General features: G+C 39.7%; 2 protein-coding genes and 1 long non-coding RNA gene across 4 annotated transcripts; 2 read left to right on the plus strand and 1 right to left on the minus strand.

Annotated features, from left to right (window-relative positions):
• Nucleotides 1–4: 4 nt before the first annotated feature.
• Nucleotides 5–10749, minus strand: mmel1 (membrane metalloendopeptidase like 1). Its single transcript, XM_088390345.1, has 24 exons — nt 10555–10749; nt 8724–8897; nt 8602–8649; nt 7558–7617; nt 7323–7484; nt 7122–7202; nt 6838–6933; nt 6523–6641; nt 6214–6279; nt 5982–6116; nt 5714–5803; nt 5006–5142; nt 4838–4931; nt 4638–4766; nt 4365–4463; nt 3985–4068; nt 3800–3903; nt 3659–3717; nt 3468–3587; nt 2777–2910; nt 2636–2701; nt 2470–2565; nt 2270–2346; nt 5–2165 (listed from the first exon to the last, which is right to left on the minus strand). Exons 2-24 carry the CDS (start codon nt 8878–8880, stop codon nt 2066–2068), a joined length of 2313 nt encoding a protein of 770 aa, XP_088246471.1. The 5' UTR covers nt 8881–8897; nt 10555–10749; the 3' UTR covers nt 5–2065.
• On the plus strand, nt 667–7323 carry LOC148390936 (uncharacterized). The gene is made up of 4 exons (XR_015861386.1): nt 667–2376; nt 2480–2559; nt 4814–5046; nt 6003–7323. It is a non-coding gene; the product is annotated as an uncharacterized LOC148390936 (long non-coding RNA).
• A 5019-nt stretch (nt 10750–15768) lies between the features above and the next one.
• On the plus strand, nt 15769–18597 carry miip (migration and invasion inhibitory protein). Of its 2 annotated transcripts, none has more exons than XM_088390853.1 (9): nt 15769–15973; nt 16454–16593; nt 16709–16814; nt 17046–17157; nt 17238–17317; nt 17395–17521; nt 17699–17795; nt 17931–18038; nt 18151–18597. In XM_088390853.1, the coding sequence occupies exons 2-9, from the start codon at nt 16456–16458 to the stop codon at nt 18274–18276; spliced, it is 894 nt and encodes a 297-aa protein (XP_088246979.1). In that variant the 5' UTR covers nt 15769–15973; nt 16454–16455; the 3' UTR covers nt 18277–18597. The 2 variants fall into 2 exon arrangements, with proteins under 2 accessions (XP_088246979.1, XP_088246980.1); XM_088390854.1 differs by lacking the exon at nt 15769–15973 and adding an exon at nt 15980–16326.
• The last annotated feature ends 208 nt before the right edge of the window (nt 18598–18805 follow it).

Here is an 18805-nt window from a genome sequence, read left to right on the forward strand (position 1 = left end):
CACGTTGTTGGGACATTCACTTTAATGGCAATCATTACAGATCAGCATCACAAAAATAGCAATCGTTGTAGAAATCAAATTAACAGCAGGAACATTCTTAAAACATTATTTTACTTTTTAAAACCGACAAAGCAACAATGCGATCTCTTAAATAGATAAATAAATTCCTCTCACATATTTCTTTTTTTTTTCTCCAATATAGTTCTGATATATACTGTATACTCTAGCAAAAAACTACTTGGCTGGTAATAATAACACAGTTTCACCATATGGATGTCACCTGAAGTGTCTATATGGATGTAGTCCTGTATAGAACATCAAACAAGTAGTCCTGTATAGAACATCAAACAAATACAATAACATTTAATGTATATCTAGTACTTAGAATAGAATACGTAGAATAGAGCACATTCAGACTAAACAGTCACAAGGCATCCTGAATGTATTTTTCATCTTTTTCTTTAAAGCTCTTTGTAGCACTGAAGCAACACTAATCACCCCACTCTACACGCTTCCACCTCTCTTCCTATGCTCCGCTTTGATTCTCCTGCCATTACATGGTAATGAAGCTTGAAAATAACAGTCCCAGCCCCATTCGTCCAGGTTCTTATTGGCGGTCACAAGGCCTCGGCCTCCTTTCATCTCCATTAATCAATGTGAGTTTCATCTGATTGCCGCTGCCTGAGCAGTCCGCCAGTCACGTGGAATCAGTTGTGTACGAAAGGCAAAGAGTCCGGTCTTAACTATGTTTACGTATTGGTCCATGTGGTTGAACTAATTCGACAAATGTAGCTTTGTGTCGTCACGCGCGGTTGTGGAAGCAGAGGGATGCTAACGGTGATTTAAATCATTGCTATGAGCTAGCAGGATCGTTGTCGTTTTTTAATACAGTGGAAATAACCGTGACTCAAAATTTGGCCCAAAACACCCAAAGTAGAATTTTATCTATTTATCAAGTTTTATGTTGTCAAATGTTAATGTTGAGATTCAAGGAAGAATTAAAATTATTTCCTCAAAGCAGTACTGTGCTCAAAATAGCGATCATTTTATAGTTTTCTTGGGAAAGTTTAAGTCTTGTTTGTTTTGACTAATTTCATAATAGTAGGCAAGCAAACTTTTTTTGTCTTGCTCATTTTAGTTGACTTTTTTGATGGGACTCAACGAATAATTAGCAGACAAGGAAAATATTTATGACAACACTAAAAGTAAAAAGGGAATTTATTGTCAAATGCTGTACTCGGGCTAGCTAGCGTAATCGTTGTTTTATTGTTGTTATTTTCTCTACATATTAGCTACAAGAAGTGATTTTGCTTATTTTACAGTTTGAAAAGCAAAATTGTTTTTTGCTGTGAATCAGTTATGATAAGACAAGGTGGAAATTTTGTTTTCTACATTGCTCTTAAGCATTACTCGAATAACTTTTTACATAACAATTGACAATTAACTACACAAATAGGTACCTGTCGTGTATGAAAATGTTTTTCTCCCTCAATCCATCAGTCAGTCATGTCAAGCTGTGTCAAGATCTGAAAATTCACCATTAGTAGTGTACGTGTGAGACGCTCCAAAAGCTTCTGAAAAGCCAGAGTTAAATATTTAAATATTTAGTTGAAAAGCTGCAGCTCACTTTAAATGTTAATTTATGGTTAAAGCTGCAAAGCTTTAAGTTTAAAGTCTCTCAGGTAATTAGCTGCACTTTAGCAGCCAGTACACAAAGTCACAGAGCGGAACTAAGTCTTTTGTAGCCGCCGATCACTTTTGTGAGTGCTCGCCGTGATTGACTCCGTGGCGGTCGAGCGAGAACATTCCCGAGTTAATCACAAAGATCTGTTCTCAAGATTTGTGAGTAAAATTCCCAGAGGAAAATGCTTTACATAAAACTGTTGCCTCGTGAATCCACCAGACCCTTTTCTTTCCAGCCGTAAAACGAATCCACAATGTCATCGCTTGCAAATATGACAACAGTGACTTCAATACTTGGCGTCACCCCAAATAAATGAGCCCGTTGCAGTTGTCAGCATGAAGACAGTGTCTCCTTTCAGTTAGTCGTCACAGCAAAAATCTACTACCAGACGCGACATTTTTGCTCTGGGTTCATCGGGCTCCCTTTCTGGCACTGGAACGCCTCTGAGAAGGCTTCAAAATTCTGGAGTGAACCGAGAACCCTAAGGCAAAAAACAAAGAGAAACATGGAGTACTAGCATGTGAACTCCACCAAGAAAATTCAATACTGAATTGAACTAGGGATCTTACAGTACCAACCACTTACCTGTATTCTAAAGGGCTGTGAGAGTCCGTCTTAATGGATTGGCTGGCATATTCGGGTCGATATGCCCCGCACCAAACCTGGATGAAGCAGAGTGATAATTTAGAGCTGTGAGTAGTAATTTCTCAAAAGCATCAATCCACTGTAAATATCTCTGAATCTTGTGAAATCGCATGTATCCTTGTTTTTGTCGTTTTGCTTACTTGGGCAAAGTTAAGAAAGAACAACTGCTTGTGATCCATGTCTAGACCAGGGAGACGAGGCTCTTCTCCTTCTGTCTCCACCCACTTAAGGTAAGCCTTTAAACAAATCAAGCATCAATTATAAAACCCATTACTTGTGTTGGTTTAAATCAATGTAACATCACACCTTATAGGCTTGCCGAACCCCTCCGTTATCAGCTATGTTCTCCCCTAAAGTGCTGATTCCGCTCACCTAAAATGACAAATAAAAAAAATGCTCAGAAATATATCCCGGTGAGGCTGATCTACAGTTACGAAGAAGTCTTACGTTTTGTCCGCCAGCAAGTTTCCAGTTGAACTTCCCGTACTGCTGCACCATGCACTGTGACTGCTCCTTGAAATGTTCTGCCGAGTAATTACTCCACCAGTTGAGCATGTTGCCGTCCTTGTCGAAATTACGCCCTGCCATGGAATACCAAGCATGGTACATTAATTTGAGTACATGTTGATCTACCCTTCAGGGGTGTCAAACTCATTTTTGTCGAGGGCCATTACGACTGTAAACAAACTGATGGATAACTAAGTTTGAAACTGGAGACTAGTAAAAGCCGTTCAAATGTTTTTAAAAGATCAATGGTAACAAAAATTGTTAGCAAATCTGTATTTTTCTAAATAAGTGAAGACAATTTGTAACTTTAGTATTGACAGATGAAGTTGATGTACAGTTTGTCTTCGGGGGCCACATAAAATGATGTGGCGGGCTGTATCTGCCCCCCAGGCCTTGACTTTGGCACCTATGCTGTAGATTATTTAATTTTGTCACATACAATACAAAGTAAAATTTTGTTATCTGCATTTACAGAGCAGTGGATTGCAGAAAAAAACATTCATAAAAATTAAAATACCCAGCTAAAAAAGCCATATCCTAGGAACCTTGGAATAGACAGAGATAACTGGAATAAAAACTGGAATATTCAGAGAAAACTGGAGTTGCCAGAGACAAGTCTTAAAAGTCTTACCATTATCATCAAATCCATGTGTGATCTCATGACCGATGACCATTCCGATTCCGCCGAAGTTCAAAGCCTGCTGTTGATGTTTACTGAAGAAAGGTGGCTGCAGGATGCCCGCGGGAAACACTGGAAACACAAGAAGGTGCACATGAGCGTAGCTGAAAAATGCTAATCAGCGGCGCCATTAAAGATCTTACCGATCTGGTTTCTGTTGGGAGAGTAAAAAGCGTTCACCACTGCAGCACCGATGATCCACCTGAGTAGCGACCAGGAATGTTTATAATCCCATCATCAAGCATTCGTCTGCCCAAAATACCCTTTGTTGAGTGTTAACTTACAAGTTAGGATCCACCGGCTCTCTGAGCTTCTTCAAACTCTTGTGGGCCTCAGACTTGAGATTCTCCAGAATGTTCTCAAAGTAGTGTTCCTCGCTAAAATTCAACTGATTTGGGAAAGCAGTACAAACGAGTGGATTTAATGTATTTTGTTATGCTCTCCACTAAAACACAGTCTGTTTTCTTACGTGCGCATACTCTTGGTCCAGTTTCTGGTTATCATCTTGCAGAATGTGATCTGGATAGCCAATATGCTCTTTGATGGCCATGGCCTACAGGAGATGCACTACACTTAGTGACAATTTTCAACTAATGCATGCATGCGGTGATAGTCACTGACTATGCCTAGTATGTAGTATATCTATTTATTTCCATGTCTATTTGAAATGTAGGTATTCCATTTTAAACACCTCAGATCTGACATGGAAGATACTAGAGGGACTATGTCTCCCAACTGGCCTGGGATTGCTTTGAGATCCACTGAAGCTTAAAGAGGTGTCCAAAGTCAGACGAGACTTGACCCTCATTGCTTGCAAAGACTCAAATGAGTGATAATGTATAAGGCTACCTTCTCTCTGGCCTTCTCCTTAGAGGTTGCATCCATCCAGCCTAGCTCCTCAAGTGTTTCCACATACGCTGTTTGGATTTTTCCGATGAGGTCACTGACCTATGATCATGAATAAACAAAGATGATTATGACAAGTCGCCCTGTAATTGATTGACGACCAATTTAGGGCGTCATCTGCCTTCAATTGGGATAAGTTAAAAGATAGAAATGGTTGGATGGATAATAGCCATTTTTTGTAAAATTTTCATAGAGACAACGTGAGATGTTCCTCACCATTCGCTTGCTTTCCCCGGCAAAAGTCTCTCGTACGTACAGCGCTCCGACGGCATTCTCCATGCTGCTCTGGACGTATCGGACACATTCTCGCCACCAGGCATCCTCCACCGTGGTCCCATACAGAGTCTGAGACGCACACAAACTTTAACCCAGAAAGAAATGTTCCTATTCAGGAGCGAAGCAGCGGTGGAGTCTACCTTCCTGTAACGGGCCCTGGCGTCTTTGAAACGCCGACTTAAGCTGTTAACTCTGTCAATGACCAGCTGCCAGGTAAGATAGTTCTGCATAGTTCTGCATATATGAAGTGTTACTATAAACACACATTTTACTTTCAATCTTTATTCCTTGTTTGTGCAACTGCTGACCGAACACTGTGTCTGGAGAGGACTTCATTCATCTTGTCCAGGTAAGGTGAGCTGTACACCACCACTTCCTCTTCCAGCTCCACACTGAGTGACACGCTGGATAGCACGCCTCGAATAAACCGTGTCCAGTTAAAACCCTGCAAAACAAGTGTTCACATTTTTTTTCTTATATTCTAGGTTGCTATAAAATGTTTCTTTTAAGGGCCAAGAATACGAATACGAAAAAGTCTTGTCTGCTATGAAACAGGAAGTCGGCCATTTTGGGTCGATGCAGCCATTTTGGGTCAGTCCCAAGTCTCGTACTTGACTATAAGGGAATTAGTCCAAATGAGCTCCAAACCAATGCAGACATCCTAAACAGATAAACAATGCAAAATTGCAAATCTAATCTGGCATTAAGAAGAAAGATTGCATAGAGCAATAAAAAACAAATAATAATCCATAAATTCGTGAGACTAACAGCAGCTGCCGCCTCATGACCATAACATCTAATTGTTACAAAACAAACTTTGCAAAATGAGTCACAGGTTGTTTCAATAAGTCTCAAGCGAAATACGTTTTTTTTTTGTTTTTTTTTAAATCACGTGTAGCAGCCCGCTCTCGTAAATTCCAACATTTTTGTTAATTACTTTTCTTTTGTCCGACCGGAGCATTGTAATCAACTGCTTCTGTGTTATCTCTGGAAGCAGACATGCAGTCGTCACTCACATTAAAGCCATAAGTACTCTGCAGCTCGTTCACCGTCATCTTGTTGTAAAGAACGGTGACATCCTGACGCTCCTCAGCCGGCAATGTGGCCTGGATGGAGGCAAATCATGAACGAGTGCTATTAAGCGATTACTGCTCATTGTTGTGCCTTAAAATTTAACTGTGTAGTGATGATTAGTCGGTAAGGGTGCGCCGTCTGTCCAATAAAAAAATATTTGACATGTATTTCAATACAAGGACCGTTTCCTCTCTTTATCGTGACACTCACGTTGGCAATGTCCGTCTCCAGGTCCAAGACTTGCATCATTTCCTCCCACACGCGTTCATCGTCCTGCGTCAGGTTCCTGTCCTCACGGGTCATCTTGGCGATGGCGACCATGAAGCGGAGGTAGGCCTCGCGAACCTAACGGTGACATTATTGACAATTATGACAATCTATAATGAGCTTGAGAAATGGTAGAATATAAGAAAATGATCGTCAAATCAAAATGGGCCCTTACCCTTTTGTAGTTTCCATCGTTAAAATAATAATCTCTCGAAGGCATCCCAAGTCCCGGCTGGTCAATCTAAACAAAATACAAAATTTTACTGTTATTCCTTAACAGAATATTTCGGTGACTATACGTTTATACAAGTATATTTGTGGTCGGTGATTTAACAGAAAATATTTCTTGAAATACCTTCCAATTTGTAAAAGGACTTGTTAGTTTGATCGATAACCAAATGTGGCTCCTTTGCCCTTATATGGTCGTTACCTATATGGATGTACAGTAAACAATTTGTTGACGATAAAGAGATGACAATCTTACATAAACGATATGGCGCCGAGAATCTCGGTCGTCGGTCCACACGTACATGTCCAGGAGAGCCTTCTTATGAAAGCGAGCGGTCATTGTGGCCAGCGTGTCCTCGAGGTTCCATTCTTCCTCTGAAGTAAAATCTAATTTAATACAATCTGTGGAGCACTTCCATTTCTTTTAAGGTTCAATATGAATGAGCAGGCAGACATTAAATATTGAGGATTTCGGCCGTGTAAGCATCAGATAATAAAAAGAGAACATTTTGCAATTCGAGGCAGCATTGTGGAGATGGTCCGCCTCACAGTTCTCAAAAGTTCCTTTTACCAGAGGTGGCGTTCCAGTCATCAGAAGCCACAGGCCAGTCGCCGATAATGTCGATGAGCATCAGGAGTGGCTGAGAGTCGCGCTGCTCAATGAGGTCTAGACAAATTAAGCGGTCACAATATTAGGGACACCTGCACAGGTCACATCTCAGTAAGATCTCTATCATAATTATTCTATTCTGGCACCAATTGAGGTTTTTCAATCTTACAAAATGCAGCTGGCTACTTCCTGGAATAAATTATTCAATCATGTGGACTTTTAGGTTCAGACATGGATGAGCTTACTTTCATTCAAGCAGGAGCTGTAAAGTATTTTGGCTTTCTTGATGGCATCTCTGTCTTCTTTGCTTTCCGTCTCCAAAGCACCTGAAAGACAGGAGACAACACGTTGGGCTTTTTCAACATTGTTAGATTTAATTCAGAATATTGACGCAACCTCATAGTTGGTCATTCGGCGCTCGAGCTATTCAAGGGCCATGCACTGACCTTTGAGAACAATCTCCAGCTTGTCCCTGAGGATGTCAAAGACGCTGTGACGCGAGCTGGTCTCGGGGATGACATGGCGGTCCAGCCAGCCCCCGCAGGCGTACTGGTAGAAGTTATCGCAGGGCTTCACCGACGCATCCATGTTCTGCAGGAGCCGTGACGCTGTAGGGGAAGGATTGGATTGTCAAAATGAGACTTATTTTTACGACACGTTTGTAGGTCCTGAAGGCCTCACCTGCGGTTACGCAATCTGCAGTTGTGCACACACTGTCGAGGTTGGAGCGCAACAGCTGACCTGGATAGAAAAAATAAACAATTCATGACTTTGGTACCTCAAATGTTTTACCATTTTGCCTTACAATGAAAGTTTCAACTTCAAAGTTAGATATTGTTATAGGTGTTAAGAAACCAAAAAAAAAAAAAAGTTATTTTACTCACGATGTATATGTCAATAAATCAGCCAATCAATCAGTTTAGAAATTGTTTCTGCCAAATCGGCTGCAAAAATCCACATCGGTTAGGCCCTGATTTGTACACAAGCAATTAAAATGTTCATTTCATGCAAAGTCATTTATTTACTTGTCAGGGCATTTAATCGACCACAATTGGACTCTTTGCCTTTGAAGACATTTCGTCTGCTGAGTCTCTCTGCAAGGCATCTTCACAATTTTGCATGGAAACAAAGGATACCATTCATGGTTGGTTGGAGGCACATTTTGCTGCTTTATCTCTCACCAAGTGTTTTTCTTTTTTCATCATGAACTGATTAAGCCTACTCAGATGAGAGGTGATATGTCCACTTGCAGTCCATTCAATATCTTGAGAACCCTTTTCAGGTAATGTCTGGTTTTTAAGTGTAGATTAAACATGTCATGTGTTCCATTGTCATGATGACACTTGTCATAAGGAGGACTCTTAAGCCCCATATAGCCCTCTTACTGCTTTTATTTTCGTAAGTTCCTCCAGTACATTGTGTTCAGCCGGCGGCGGGATCGACTCGATTTTTTGGTGAACAAAAGAGTCTGCAGTCGGTGCATTTGAGTCCGTCTTTTGAATGCCGTCTGACCAAATGTAACTTTGAGTGAAGTCGGAGATTGCTTGTGCAAAGCATTTGGGATGGATTGGCGGCACAGTAGACTTTGGTGCGTCAGCACTGACTTTTGTGCCGCCCTGCTGACTTGGCACCAATGGGACTTTAGAGTATTAAGCGAGGTGGCGCTTGCCCCGTGACACCACTTCACTGTGCCATGTTGACTGTCTGAGCTTTAGAATTGCTCACCTCCCATGTCTGCTGAGCTGCGCGACACACTCGAACGCTGAGATTGTTCTGGAAGAAGGAGGGAAGGATTAGACATTTGTTAGAAAGCCATAACTCAATTAGATGATCAACTTTATTGATACCTTTGAGCACCGATATGTAGAGGACCACCAGGCCCGCCAAGGCGCAGCTGACTAGCAGCAGGAGCACAGACAGACCGATTTCTGCTACCGTCCATCCACGTTTGCCAGGTTTACCCGATTTCTCCATGATATCCATTTGGCTTTCCGATTTGCCCATTCTCCTGACTGTAGCCTCTGTCAAAAAAGCGAGAAAAAAATGGGGCAATTAAGGTAGATTTTTTTTGATTGCTTGTTTGTTTAAAAAAAAAAAAAATGATAAAAGGACCTTGAAATAATAGTCACATAGTAAATCACCACGGCAATATGAAGGGATGATAAATAGATCCAATCAAAATGAATAAATAAACACATAAATCAATAAATGTCATTTTTTAAAATGTTATCTAGTTAGTTAATTACATTTTTATTATGACCGACGCACATAAATTCACTTTATTTCCCATGCATATAAGTATAGCGTTGTCATTCCTTTCTTCCAGCTTGATGAGACGCAACGCTCACAATGTAGAACATTACAGGCTTATCACTGCTCGCCATATGCTTTGAATAGTTTGGGCGTAGAACTGAATATTTTGGCAAAGGTTAATTTCACTATTAAAATTCGTACAAACACATTAGTAGGCTTTGAGCCATAAGCCTATTTCAATAGAGCTCATTTGCATATATCATAATGATATGCACATGAAGTCAATTTTGCGCGGCTGGGATGATGGAAAGACAATTTCAATCAGCAGTGTACTGCCGCCTCAGTTGTGCACCACCTGTTTCTCTATCATTTGGCCTGAGAGTAAATCACAGGGTCACACCGAATGGGAGCATTAGCCTCAAAAGACCCTCCTCATTAATACTCATGGTGGCACGTTTAGCAATGAAAAGTGGGCGGGAAGGTGGTTCTTGTTAGCGAGCCATCAGAATGCATCCAGACGCATCTGTCTGCAGTTATAAAAGCTTTTAATGGAGGCCTGGTGTAACATATTGTAACGCTATAATGTGTATTTAATGCCCAGTACGTTTATTTAAAAGACATTTGGAGCACGTTGGACTTTCTGCATAGAAATCATATATCTATATCTACAAACATACATTTGGGTTAATAATTTATATCATTCCTATATTACACATTTTTCTCCTGCTGGTGATGGACCAAATGTATATGTGTGTGTGTGTGTGTGTGTGTGTATTAACTATGAGTTAACAATACAAACAATGCAATTAATCGCAATTAAATATTTTAATCGCTTGACAGCAATATGATATTGCATGATGAATGGCATAAGAAAGTGACAAAGGTGTACAGAATATTAATGAAAGATAAAACTTTATATATAGAACACTTCTCATTCCTCATTTTAAGATTTTTTTAAGGAGCTGGTGAAGGCAACATAGACTGTACTAAATACATTCAAAATATGTCATGCATTTACTCAAAACAACTGTTGCCACTTTCTTGTTTCATTTCAAGGCAAAATGTCCAAATCCAACTGCTAAGTACACATTTGAGGATCATTTCTACAAATTGAAATAGCAAAAAGTCTGTACAAAGACCTTTTTTAAAATGTCAAATTGCAAAGGCTAAAAGTTGCCCAGTAAGCCCACCTCTTGGAATTAGTCAAAGTGGGGCCAAGGATCTTAGAAAGTACCACTAATATAAATAAATAAATAAATAAATAAATAAATAAATAAATAAATAAATAAATAAATAAATAAATAAATGTATTTAACCACAACATGAAGAATTAGCACTTAATGAAGACTTTCCAACCACTCTAAGTGATCCTCCCATCATTATCATCATTAGCGGTCACCCCGGCAACAAAGAACGGCATCTTACCTTTGAACGGGGATGGTGGATGTGGGCGAGTCGCTTCCCTCCACCCCACCACCACACACACTCTCACCCACTCTCACCCCCACACACAGCGCGCTAATATCTCAAAACACCCCTGCTGAGTGAGCATCCACTCAGAGCTGGTGCGTGGAGAAATGAGTCCGTGCTGTGGTTCGCTCGAGGGGGAGATCCACTTGTGAGCCCGTGTGGCACTCGCGGGGGACGAGGGAGGCGGCAGACGGAGAGAGAGAGAGAAAGAGAGGGAGAGAGGGAGGGATGTAGGTGTGTTTCTGATAAAAGGAATGCCAGGACTATGTGTGTGTGTGTGTGTGTGTGTGTGTGTGTGTGTGTGTGCGTGTGTGTGTGTGTGTGTGTGTGTGTGTGTGTGTGTGTGTGTGTGTGTTTGCATTGCGGTGCAAAAACTTTATGAGAAGTGGATTGCCCACAACTGAGCAAGCAACACATGTAGACAGACAACATTCACAGACATATTTTCTTTGTCCTCCACGCAGAACAACTAATATTAGTGGCGAGCTGATAAAGGAGTTGAGACATTCCAGTCATTAAAATATTTTTTTTCATTTTATATTTTAAATGCATGTACTGTAAGTAAAAAAAAATATATATATATGAATACAATTTCCAAATATTTGTACATATTTGTGTAATGTATTACATTATGTCAATATTTTCAAAATATCATGGTAATAAATATTAATGTTCTATTTTTTCTGGAAAAAAAATCTATATAATATAAATTGTAATATTGCTAGAATAATTTATAGAGATTTTCAGTTTTAAGCTATCACTGTGTAGTGTGGTGTGCAACTTCCTTTTAGCATACTGAGCGATGCGTGAAAATTTGGCCCGTCACCATTTTATCGTCCCTTGTGACCTGTGTGATGGGACCTGATTAAATGCTCTAATTAGCTGATCATCAAGACTAAGTGCTTGCTCAGACAAGACCAGATGAGGAACGACCTTCATATGGTATATTACTATGCAGCACTATACAGATTGGTGAGACATGAACGCTGATAAGCTTGCGGCATGATGAGTGATGGCCCCCAGCCTGGCGGGTGGGAGAAGTGGAGCTTTGCAAAAGATTTAATATTTGATGAATGAATTTCATCGAGCAAAGAGGAAGCTTCACCTCAAATATTCATCGTGTTCGGCCTTTTGTTTGACATTCAATCATTAATAATATACGTGCGTCATTCATCTGGAATTAATATGAGGTCAAATGACGAATTAAACAATCTGTTTTTGGAAATGATGATAAATATACTGTATGTTTGCACTTTAGGATATTTTTAATTTCATGTGACTAAAATCTAAATATTACGTGGATAAAGTGATGGTGTGATACGTACATCATCACAGCTGGAGGAGACACTAAGTTCATGTATTTTATCTATGTCATATATGTATGTTTTTATAACTTACAATATGGATATTTAAGCCCAAAAGCCTTTTTCTGTCACCATTTTTCTACTTAACCTAAAAATGTCACAAGTGTAGTCAGCCCACTGTTCTAAGATGACTAAACACATTTTCTGCCAAGAGACTTTTGCACTTTTAATTTTAACTATGTTATCCTTTTCAAATATGTCCTCTCTTAACACTGTTCTCACAAATTACTTTAATGGGAAGAAAAAAAAGTCATCAAAAGCTGCTTTCTTCTTGCCTACTAATGCGTGTCTACTCAACGTGAGTGCTTTTAAAGAGTCTTTCTCTCTCGCTCGCTTGCTTTCTTTTTCTCAGTGTTTATTCAACTCCAGCTGCTTTGCAGCCAGCTGTGTTTTGGAGCACCGTCCACTCACGTGTCGCTTGTTCTAAACGGTCATTGTCACAGTATTCCACCACTAATCATGTTTACAGACAAAAACTCTAAAAGCTTTTTAATTAGGATGTTGTCCATGTCGTTGCAAATGTTAGGCTAGGCCACCTGGCAGGGGACGCAGGAAAACCACAAAAATTATCTCATGCCATTATTTTGTCTCGTTATGGATTTTTTATTGCTATGTAGGCTAACTATTTATTTGGCATCATTTTCCAAAGCAAAGCAATCAGCTTTGTGATGAAGCAATAAATGTCAGGGAGGGAAAAACATTGAAATATTATGAAAAAGGAGATGCAATGTTACAAGAAATAAGTTGGAATGTTATGAGACAAAGTTTTAATATTTAAACAAGAACGTCTTTTGAAACTATTATTGCAACAGTAAGTTAAACTTATCAAAAATAAGTCCAAATGTTGTATGAAAAACATTGCAGTTTCATGGAATCACCTCATGGTTTTGTGGCAAACATTTTGAGACTAAAGTTGAATTATTACAAGAAATAATAAACTTGCAATATTTTCAAGGAAAAAGGTTGTATTATGAGAAATACTAATGCAATGAATTCCAAACGTACGAGGAGAAAATCATATTTGAAAAAAAGAGAATACATTCTAAATATTACGAGAAATAATAAATGATTTGGTTTTGTTTGATTATTAAACTGTACAAAATAAATAACAACAATTAACAAGCAGTAATCTGAAACAATGATTTTAAAAGTAAAATCTACTGCCAAAAAAATTCATCCGAATATTCAATTCATCGATTGAGTAATTGATTAAAATATGCGGTACTGCAATGGCGTTTCCATTCATTTTAATTGGGAAAGATGAGGATTTGTTTTTCTAAGTCCGTTCCACTGTAAGTCTGAACAAAATACAAGCGTTGAGTAAAATGGGCCTACCAGTGACATGCGAATCAGCACTCAGCCGCCAATTGATGGGCATCATCAACAGTTTATTTGCTCCTCTGCTGATTTAATAGACCTCAAGAAAACATACGGCCGGATAAGCAGGCCCGTAGTGGCACTAAAAGTCGAAACGAGGTCACGGCAAGCGCCCTCCTCCATCAATCAGGAGCCAAAACTGTGCCGTAAACACGGCTGACCACACAGCGGGAAAATACGTGAGCGTGCATAATCACCATTTGCATCGCTTCTATAGTGATGGCAACGTGATATATTGCTTTCCACACTTAATGAATGTTTGTATACCAAACTCTTGGTAGGTTCGCATTTGAAGTTGTGAATTGTTCGTCCAAGTCTAATCATATTAATACCAACAATAATACTAAAATATATGTATATTTAACCAACTATATTGTTCATTCTGCTTTCTACCTTCCCTTCACATTGTGGCAGCAGTAATCTCTTTCATCTTAATGGCGTCGGCACACTGCCAACACAGGAGGCCCGGCGCACACAATCGATCCGTTTGCCTTTCGTTATCGCACAGGAACCAATGGCTCACCAAACACCCCCGTGCCTCTCCAACCCTTTCTACCTTCCCTTTTGGTCATCCTCCATCAGATTATTCAGATGGCCTCTTGTCACCTCATCTCACAATAAACCCCAAGAATGCGTGAGGAGATGCTTGCACCACTACAGATTGAGGTTCTCCTCTGTGCCTATAACAAGTGAGGTTTTCAGGACTGCTGCTATACAGTGATTGCCATCAGTTATTTTCCAAAATCCGGTATCATCTCCTCGGTTAAACTTTAAAGGATTAACTCCTTAAGTGTGCAGTATTTTTATTTGGCTTTATTTCTACAATGCAAACTAGCAATAACAAAATAATATTTATAATCACATATATAATATACATATGAGTAGCAATATTGAAAAAATAAATCATTTTATTTAATCTGATCTTAAAAGTCATGTTTAACAATTTAAAAAAAAGGAAATCTTCATCAAACAATCAAAAAGAAATTGTAATATAAGAGAAACGTTTTTGTTCAAATTAAATCATTTTATTAATAGAATAAAAAAGAACAGAATGAAAAGAGTTGTGATACCACAAAAAAAAGACAAGGATAAAATTGTAATATTAATTGAATAACACAAACATTTATGAGAAGAAAAGTCTATGACTATGAGAAGTGTTTTATATTCCAAAATCAATTTACGTGAATAAAATTAGCGTCTTATGAACAAACAAAAAAAGTTCATGTTTAGCGGGTGATTGTCCAATGGTGATTGTCCAAAGTGGTCATTTAAGATATGCATCTCCAAAGTGTCACTTTAAACAACTTTGTATTTATACTGTACTATGTTCAAATAGGACATTATTGACTTTCTGACACAATACTAAAACCGTACACTGCTTTGCTCATCTGATCGAAATGAGAACATTTTTTTAAATATTTTTTTAATGTTGTTGTTCGTCTGCACCTAATGAGCAACAGTGGCAGGCCATAATGCTGGTAGCCCACCAGCGGGGGGTTTAATTGGACAGGCAGGGAGGAATATATAACCTGCCGACTGGCACCGTTGCCTCGTAATGGGGTGGAACCGGGCGCCGGTGTGGTCAACTAATCAAAACGCAACTGGGCCTGCTTGGTGAGCTGTGACCGGAATACTGAGTGGACATCTGGGCCCAGTCGCTCCGCATCAGTGGCTCGGCAGGGAAGGTGGCAGAGCGGCTATCGGGGCGTGTCATTATGTGGCCGTGACCCTGCAGCACCTGCAGCATAGTTCATTATTAGCGCAACCACGGATGGATGGCTTCAATGTACGAGAGGCCAAGATGGATATGTTCTTTCGCACTATTATAAGACTTGTTTTAAAGTGCAACATGCTGCCTGGTGACGAGAACTTCACTGTTGAAGGTTTGCCTCAAAATGATATCCAATATACAGACGCCCGGTTGAGTGACAGAGCCTGGGCCTTACCAGTCTTAATCTACCTCCGACTACCACCACTATCAGGTCATAGTTATTGAAAGCATCAATGTCTATACAGTGGAGCCTCGGTTTTCGAACGTCCCGGTTCTCGAACAAATCGGTATTCGAACAAAAAATTCGAGATGTTTTTGCTTCGGATGTCGGACGAAATTCGGTTGTCGAACCTCACGAGATAAGCCGAGAGGACCCGCATGCCAACTGCTTCCGTTCGTTTTTTTGGGTTGGAACGGATTTTTTTTCTTCCATTATTTGTAATGGGAAAACATGATTCGGAATTCAAACAATTCACTTCCCGAACAGCCTTCTGGAACAGATTGTGGTTGAAAACCGAGGCTCCACTCTATATACAAATGGCGCCCTCTGGCGCTTAGAAAATACAAATTTAACGTGCCTGCCGCTTTAAGAGCGCTCTCAGCAAGGCATGGTGGGTAAGAATTCTCTTAACCAATCAAATGACCGGGTTTGTGTGTTGCTATGACGATGGTGACGGAGCGGTGGTTTGAAGTGCATGCAATGGCGTCACTTCTAAACGCAGATTTAAAAATATACGAATACGCGAATTTGATGTCGTAACGGATGTCATTAGGGTGAAACGACGTTTGTCTTGTAACGTAATCAGTATGTAATCAAATAGTTTACCAAAACTGTAAGAGGAAAAAAAAGAAAGTGGTTTAGGTAAGTAACTCTTAAAATAAGTCTCTGAAACGGCAAAAACAAATACCAAGTCTCGGAAACTTACAACTAACAACCAAAATTGAATACCTAGAATATGGAACTATGGTTTAACCTTGAAAACAATCTGTTAGTTTTTTTGCAGCATTGAAACGCCCTCCCCCCACCAACGTTCACAAAAATAGTGCATGTATCTATCGCCTTCCATCGATCGATCGATCGATCTACAAACACAAAATTGACCATGTCAAAATGCAAATAGTGCATCTGTCGATCTCCACACACAAACATTTGGAATGATCAACATCGTCAAACTGCATCTAGTGATACTCTATCTCTTCAAACGTTAAAATGAGGTACCTTTTTCTACATCACCTGTGCACTCATATAAAGTTGTTAAGCGATAAGCACTCAGTTAGAGAGAGGTAACGCTTTGCTGCCTCAGATGTTCTAAATCAAAATAAAATCATTCATTCATTTCAGATATGAATGATAGACCAACTCGTGGCTCGATTTGGTCACCATCTTTTGCCGTTGAATGCGTCCGACCATCAACACACAAGGATGACGACTGGGGGCCTTCTGCTGTTAAGTCATGCCTGGCGCATCACAATAAAGATCAGGTGAGCAGAACTATGTCACGTCGGTCGAAGAGGTCCTACTTCCATAGAGACCCATTTTTCCCTAAAACCATTTTAAAAAGTTTACAGATTTCTTTTTTTTTTTTCTTTTTAACAGCGAAAGAATGCTCGAGTCACATTTCAGAATGGGCAACACCTTGAGAAACCGGTCTCAGACAGCGGCCCTAGTATGCCGCCGTTACTTGGATATGACTGGATAGCAGGTACATATCTTTAATTTAAAACTCCCCCAGGTCTAACTAAATATTATGATTGCAACATCCTTTAACCAAACTTTCCCAAGAATGAAGAACTTAATTTAAAGAATGAAGGATTAAGGATTGGAAAAAAACAACAACCTAATATTACTGCCGTATTGAGAAGCCCTGAGAGAAGTTGCTTCTCCAGTATAGTATACCCGTTGAATGGAACACATTGAGAATTTTGCTGTTCAGGTGTCCTTGATGTGGAAAAGTCCCTGGAAGAACGCTCAGATGATTTCTACAATGATCTCCAAGACTTTCGAGTGCAAAACGAAAGCGAATGCATGCAACAGCCTCAACCTAAGTGAGCTATCCCGCCGCCACTGGTTGTGCGGTTCTTGTTGTCTTCACCTGATACTGATCATCACATGGTTCTCCTCATAGATATTTATCAGATAAGCAGTCTGTCATGTCACTGTTTGCAGACACCGACAGCCTGAATGTCTACACACATAATCATCAGTGTAAGTGCTTCATCATTTTTGCACTTTTGGCGTGCCCATTGTTTTAATGATGCTCATCTGGGCTCCTTTTCATCCAGGCACATTCTTGTACAAGCTAAATAGTAGACTGTTCCCCGTCCCTATTGACCCCGACGAATCCTGTCCGCTGTGCAGCAGGCCCAAATGGTCCCACCCCCACACAAATGAGAAACCAGCTCTCGTCAGGTAATAACATAAATACATATCTTCCACAAGTGTTCCATCTCAACAGCAATAGAAAATACAGATTATTATAGTTTTGGGATTTTTTTTTTAAAGGTGGGTTTTTAAGGCAAAATGAAGTAAGTTTCATGTGGTTGCTTTTATAAAATGCTCTCTTGTTTTTGCGTGTTTATTATTCAGGGTTAGCATCCCTCACTCCACCCTGCTGCCACCTTATGACTACAAACCACCTTGCCGCAATAGCTTCAATCCATCTGACAGTTTGGGGTTGTCCTCTGTAAGTAAAATGGATTTAGCATTTTTAATGTTGCTAACGCGTTACGAAGGAATGTGTCACTTTTCCACTTAGACTACTTTTATAATATTACAAAAACAACAATTCACTTTATGTCTTGTCCCTGCTGTTATGCAGAATTGCCTCTTGGGCTGGTCCAACACGGTTCGGAGCTACCAGTATTTGCAACCAGCCAGCAACCTTGACTTACGAAGTCACGTGGAAAAGCGCACTGAGCCACCAGAGGTGAGACAATCCACTTGACCTGATGAGAAACTATGCCTGCATAATCTTAAACCACAATTTGTTGACTGAAGACTTCTCAAGAGTGGTTTTATTTTTCTTATTCTTTTTTCAGGATGACTTGTTCACAGCCTTTTCATTTGACCAAGCGCCACCTCTTACTCCATTGCCCCGTTACCACTTGGAGCACATCTCACCCCAAAAGAAAAGAAAACGACCTGTACCTCTGTTTCGCAGATGACAGACCCTCAAAAAAATTTCCTTTTTTTTTTTTTTTTTATTATGTAAGGCTTGTTCTCATTTGGACCAACTTGCGAGTGACTTTTGTGCGAGAGGCAGCAGTCATCTAGGACTGGTTGCCAGCCAATTATAGAGTTGACAAATCCACATTTATGTACTTTTTAATAAGTAACATACTTTTGGAATGAAGGAGAAAGTCAGACTATACAAAGTCCACACAGGAGGGCTCATGCCCAGAATCTCTTACTGGAAGGCAAACGTAGATTTTACAAGAAATTATGAATGTTGTGTGTTATGTCAAATAAATATACTGATCATTTTAGAGCACTTTACAGTTCATACAATGTCCTGGCTGGTCCGCTAAAGTCCCAGTTCCATTAAGTAGATAATAAAGGTAATTTATGACTCCAAAAATGTCACTAATAGTTAAACCGTTGTTCCATCACAAGCTTTAAAAATACAGTAAGAGATTATGTTCTATATGTACATAATACTCTTCTGCGTTTCTATGTAAACAGGGCCTTATCGCC

Source organism: Syngnathus floridae, chromosome 11 (genome assembly GCF_059516105.1).
Source record: "Syngnathus floridae isolate MCC-2025c chromosome 11, RoL_Sflo_1.0, whole genome shotgun sequence".
Classification (NCBI taxonomy): Eukaryota; Metazoa; Chordata; class Actinopteri; order Syngnathiformes; family Syngnathidae; genus Syngnathus; species Syngnathus floridae.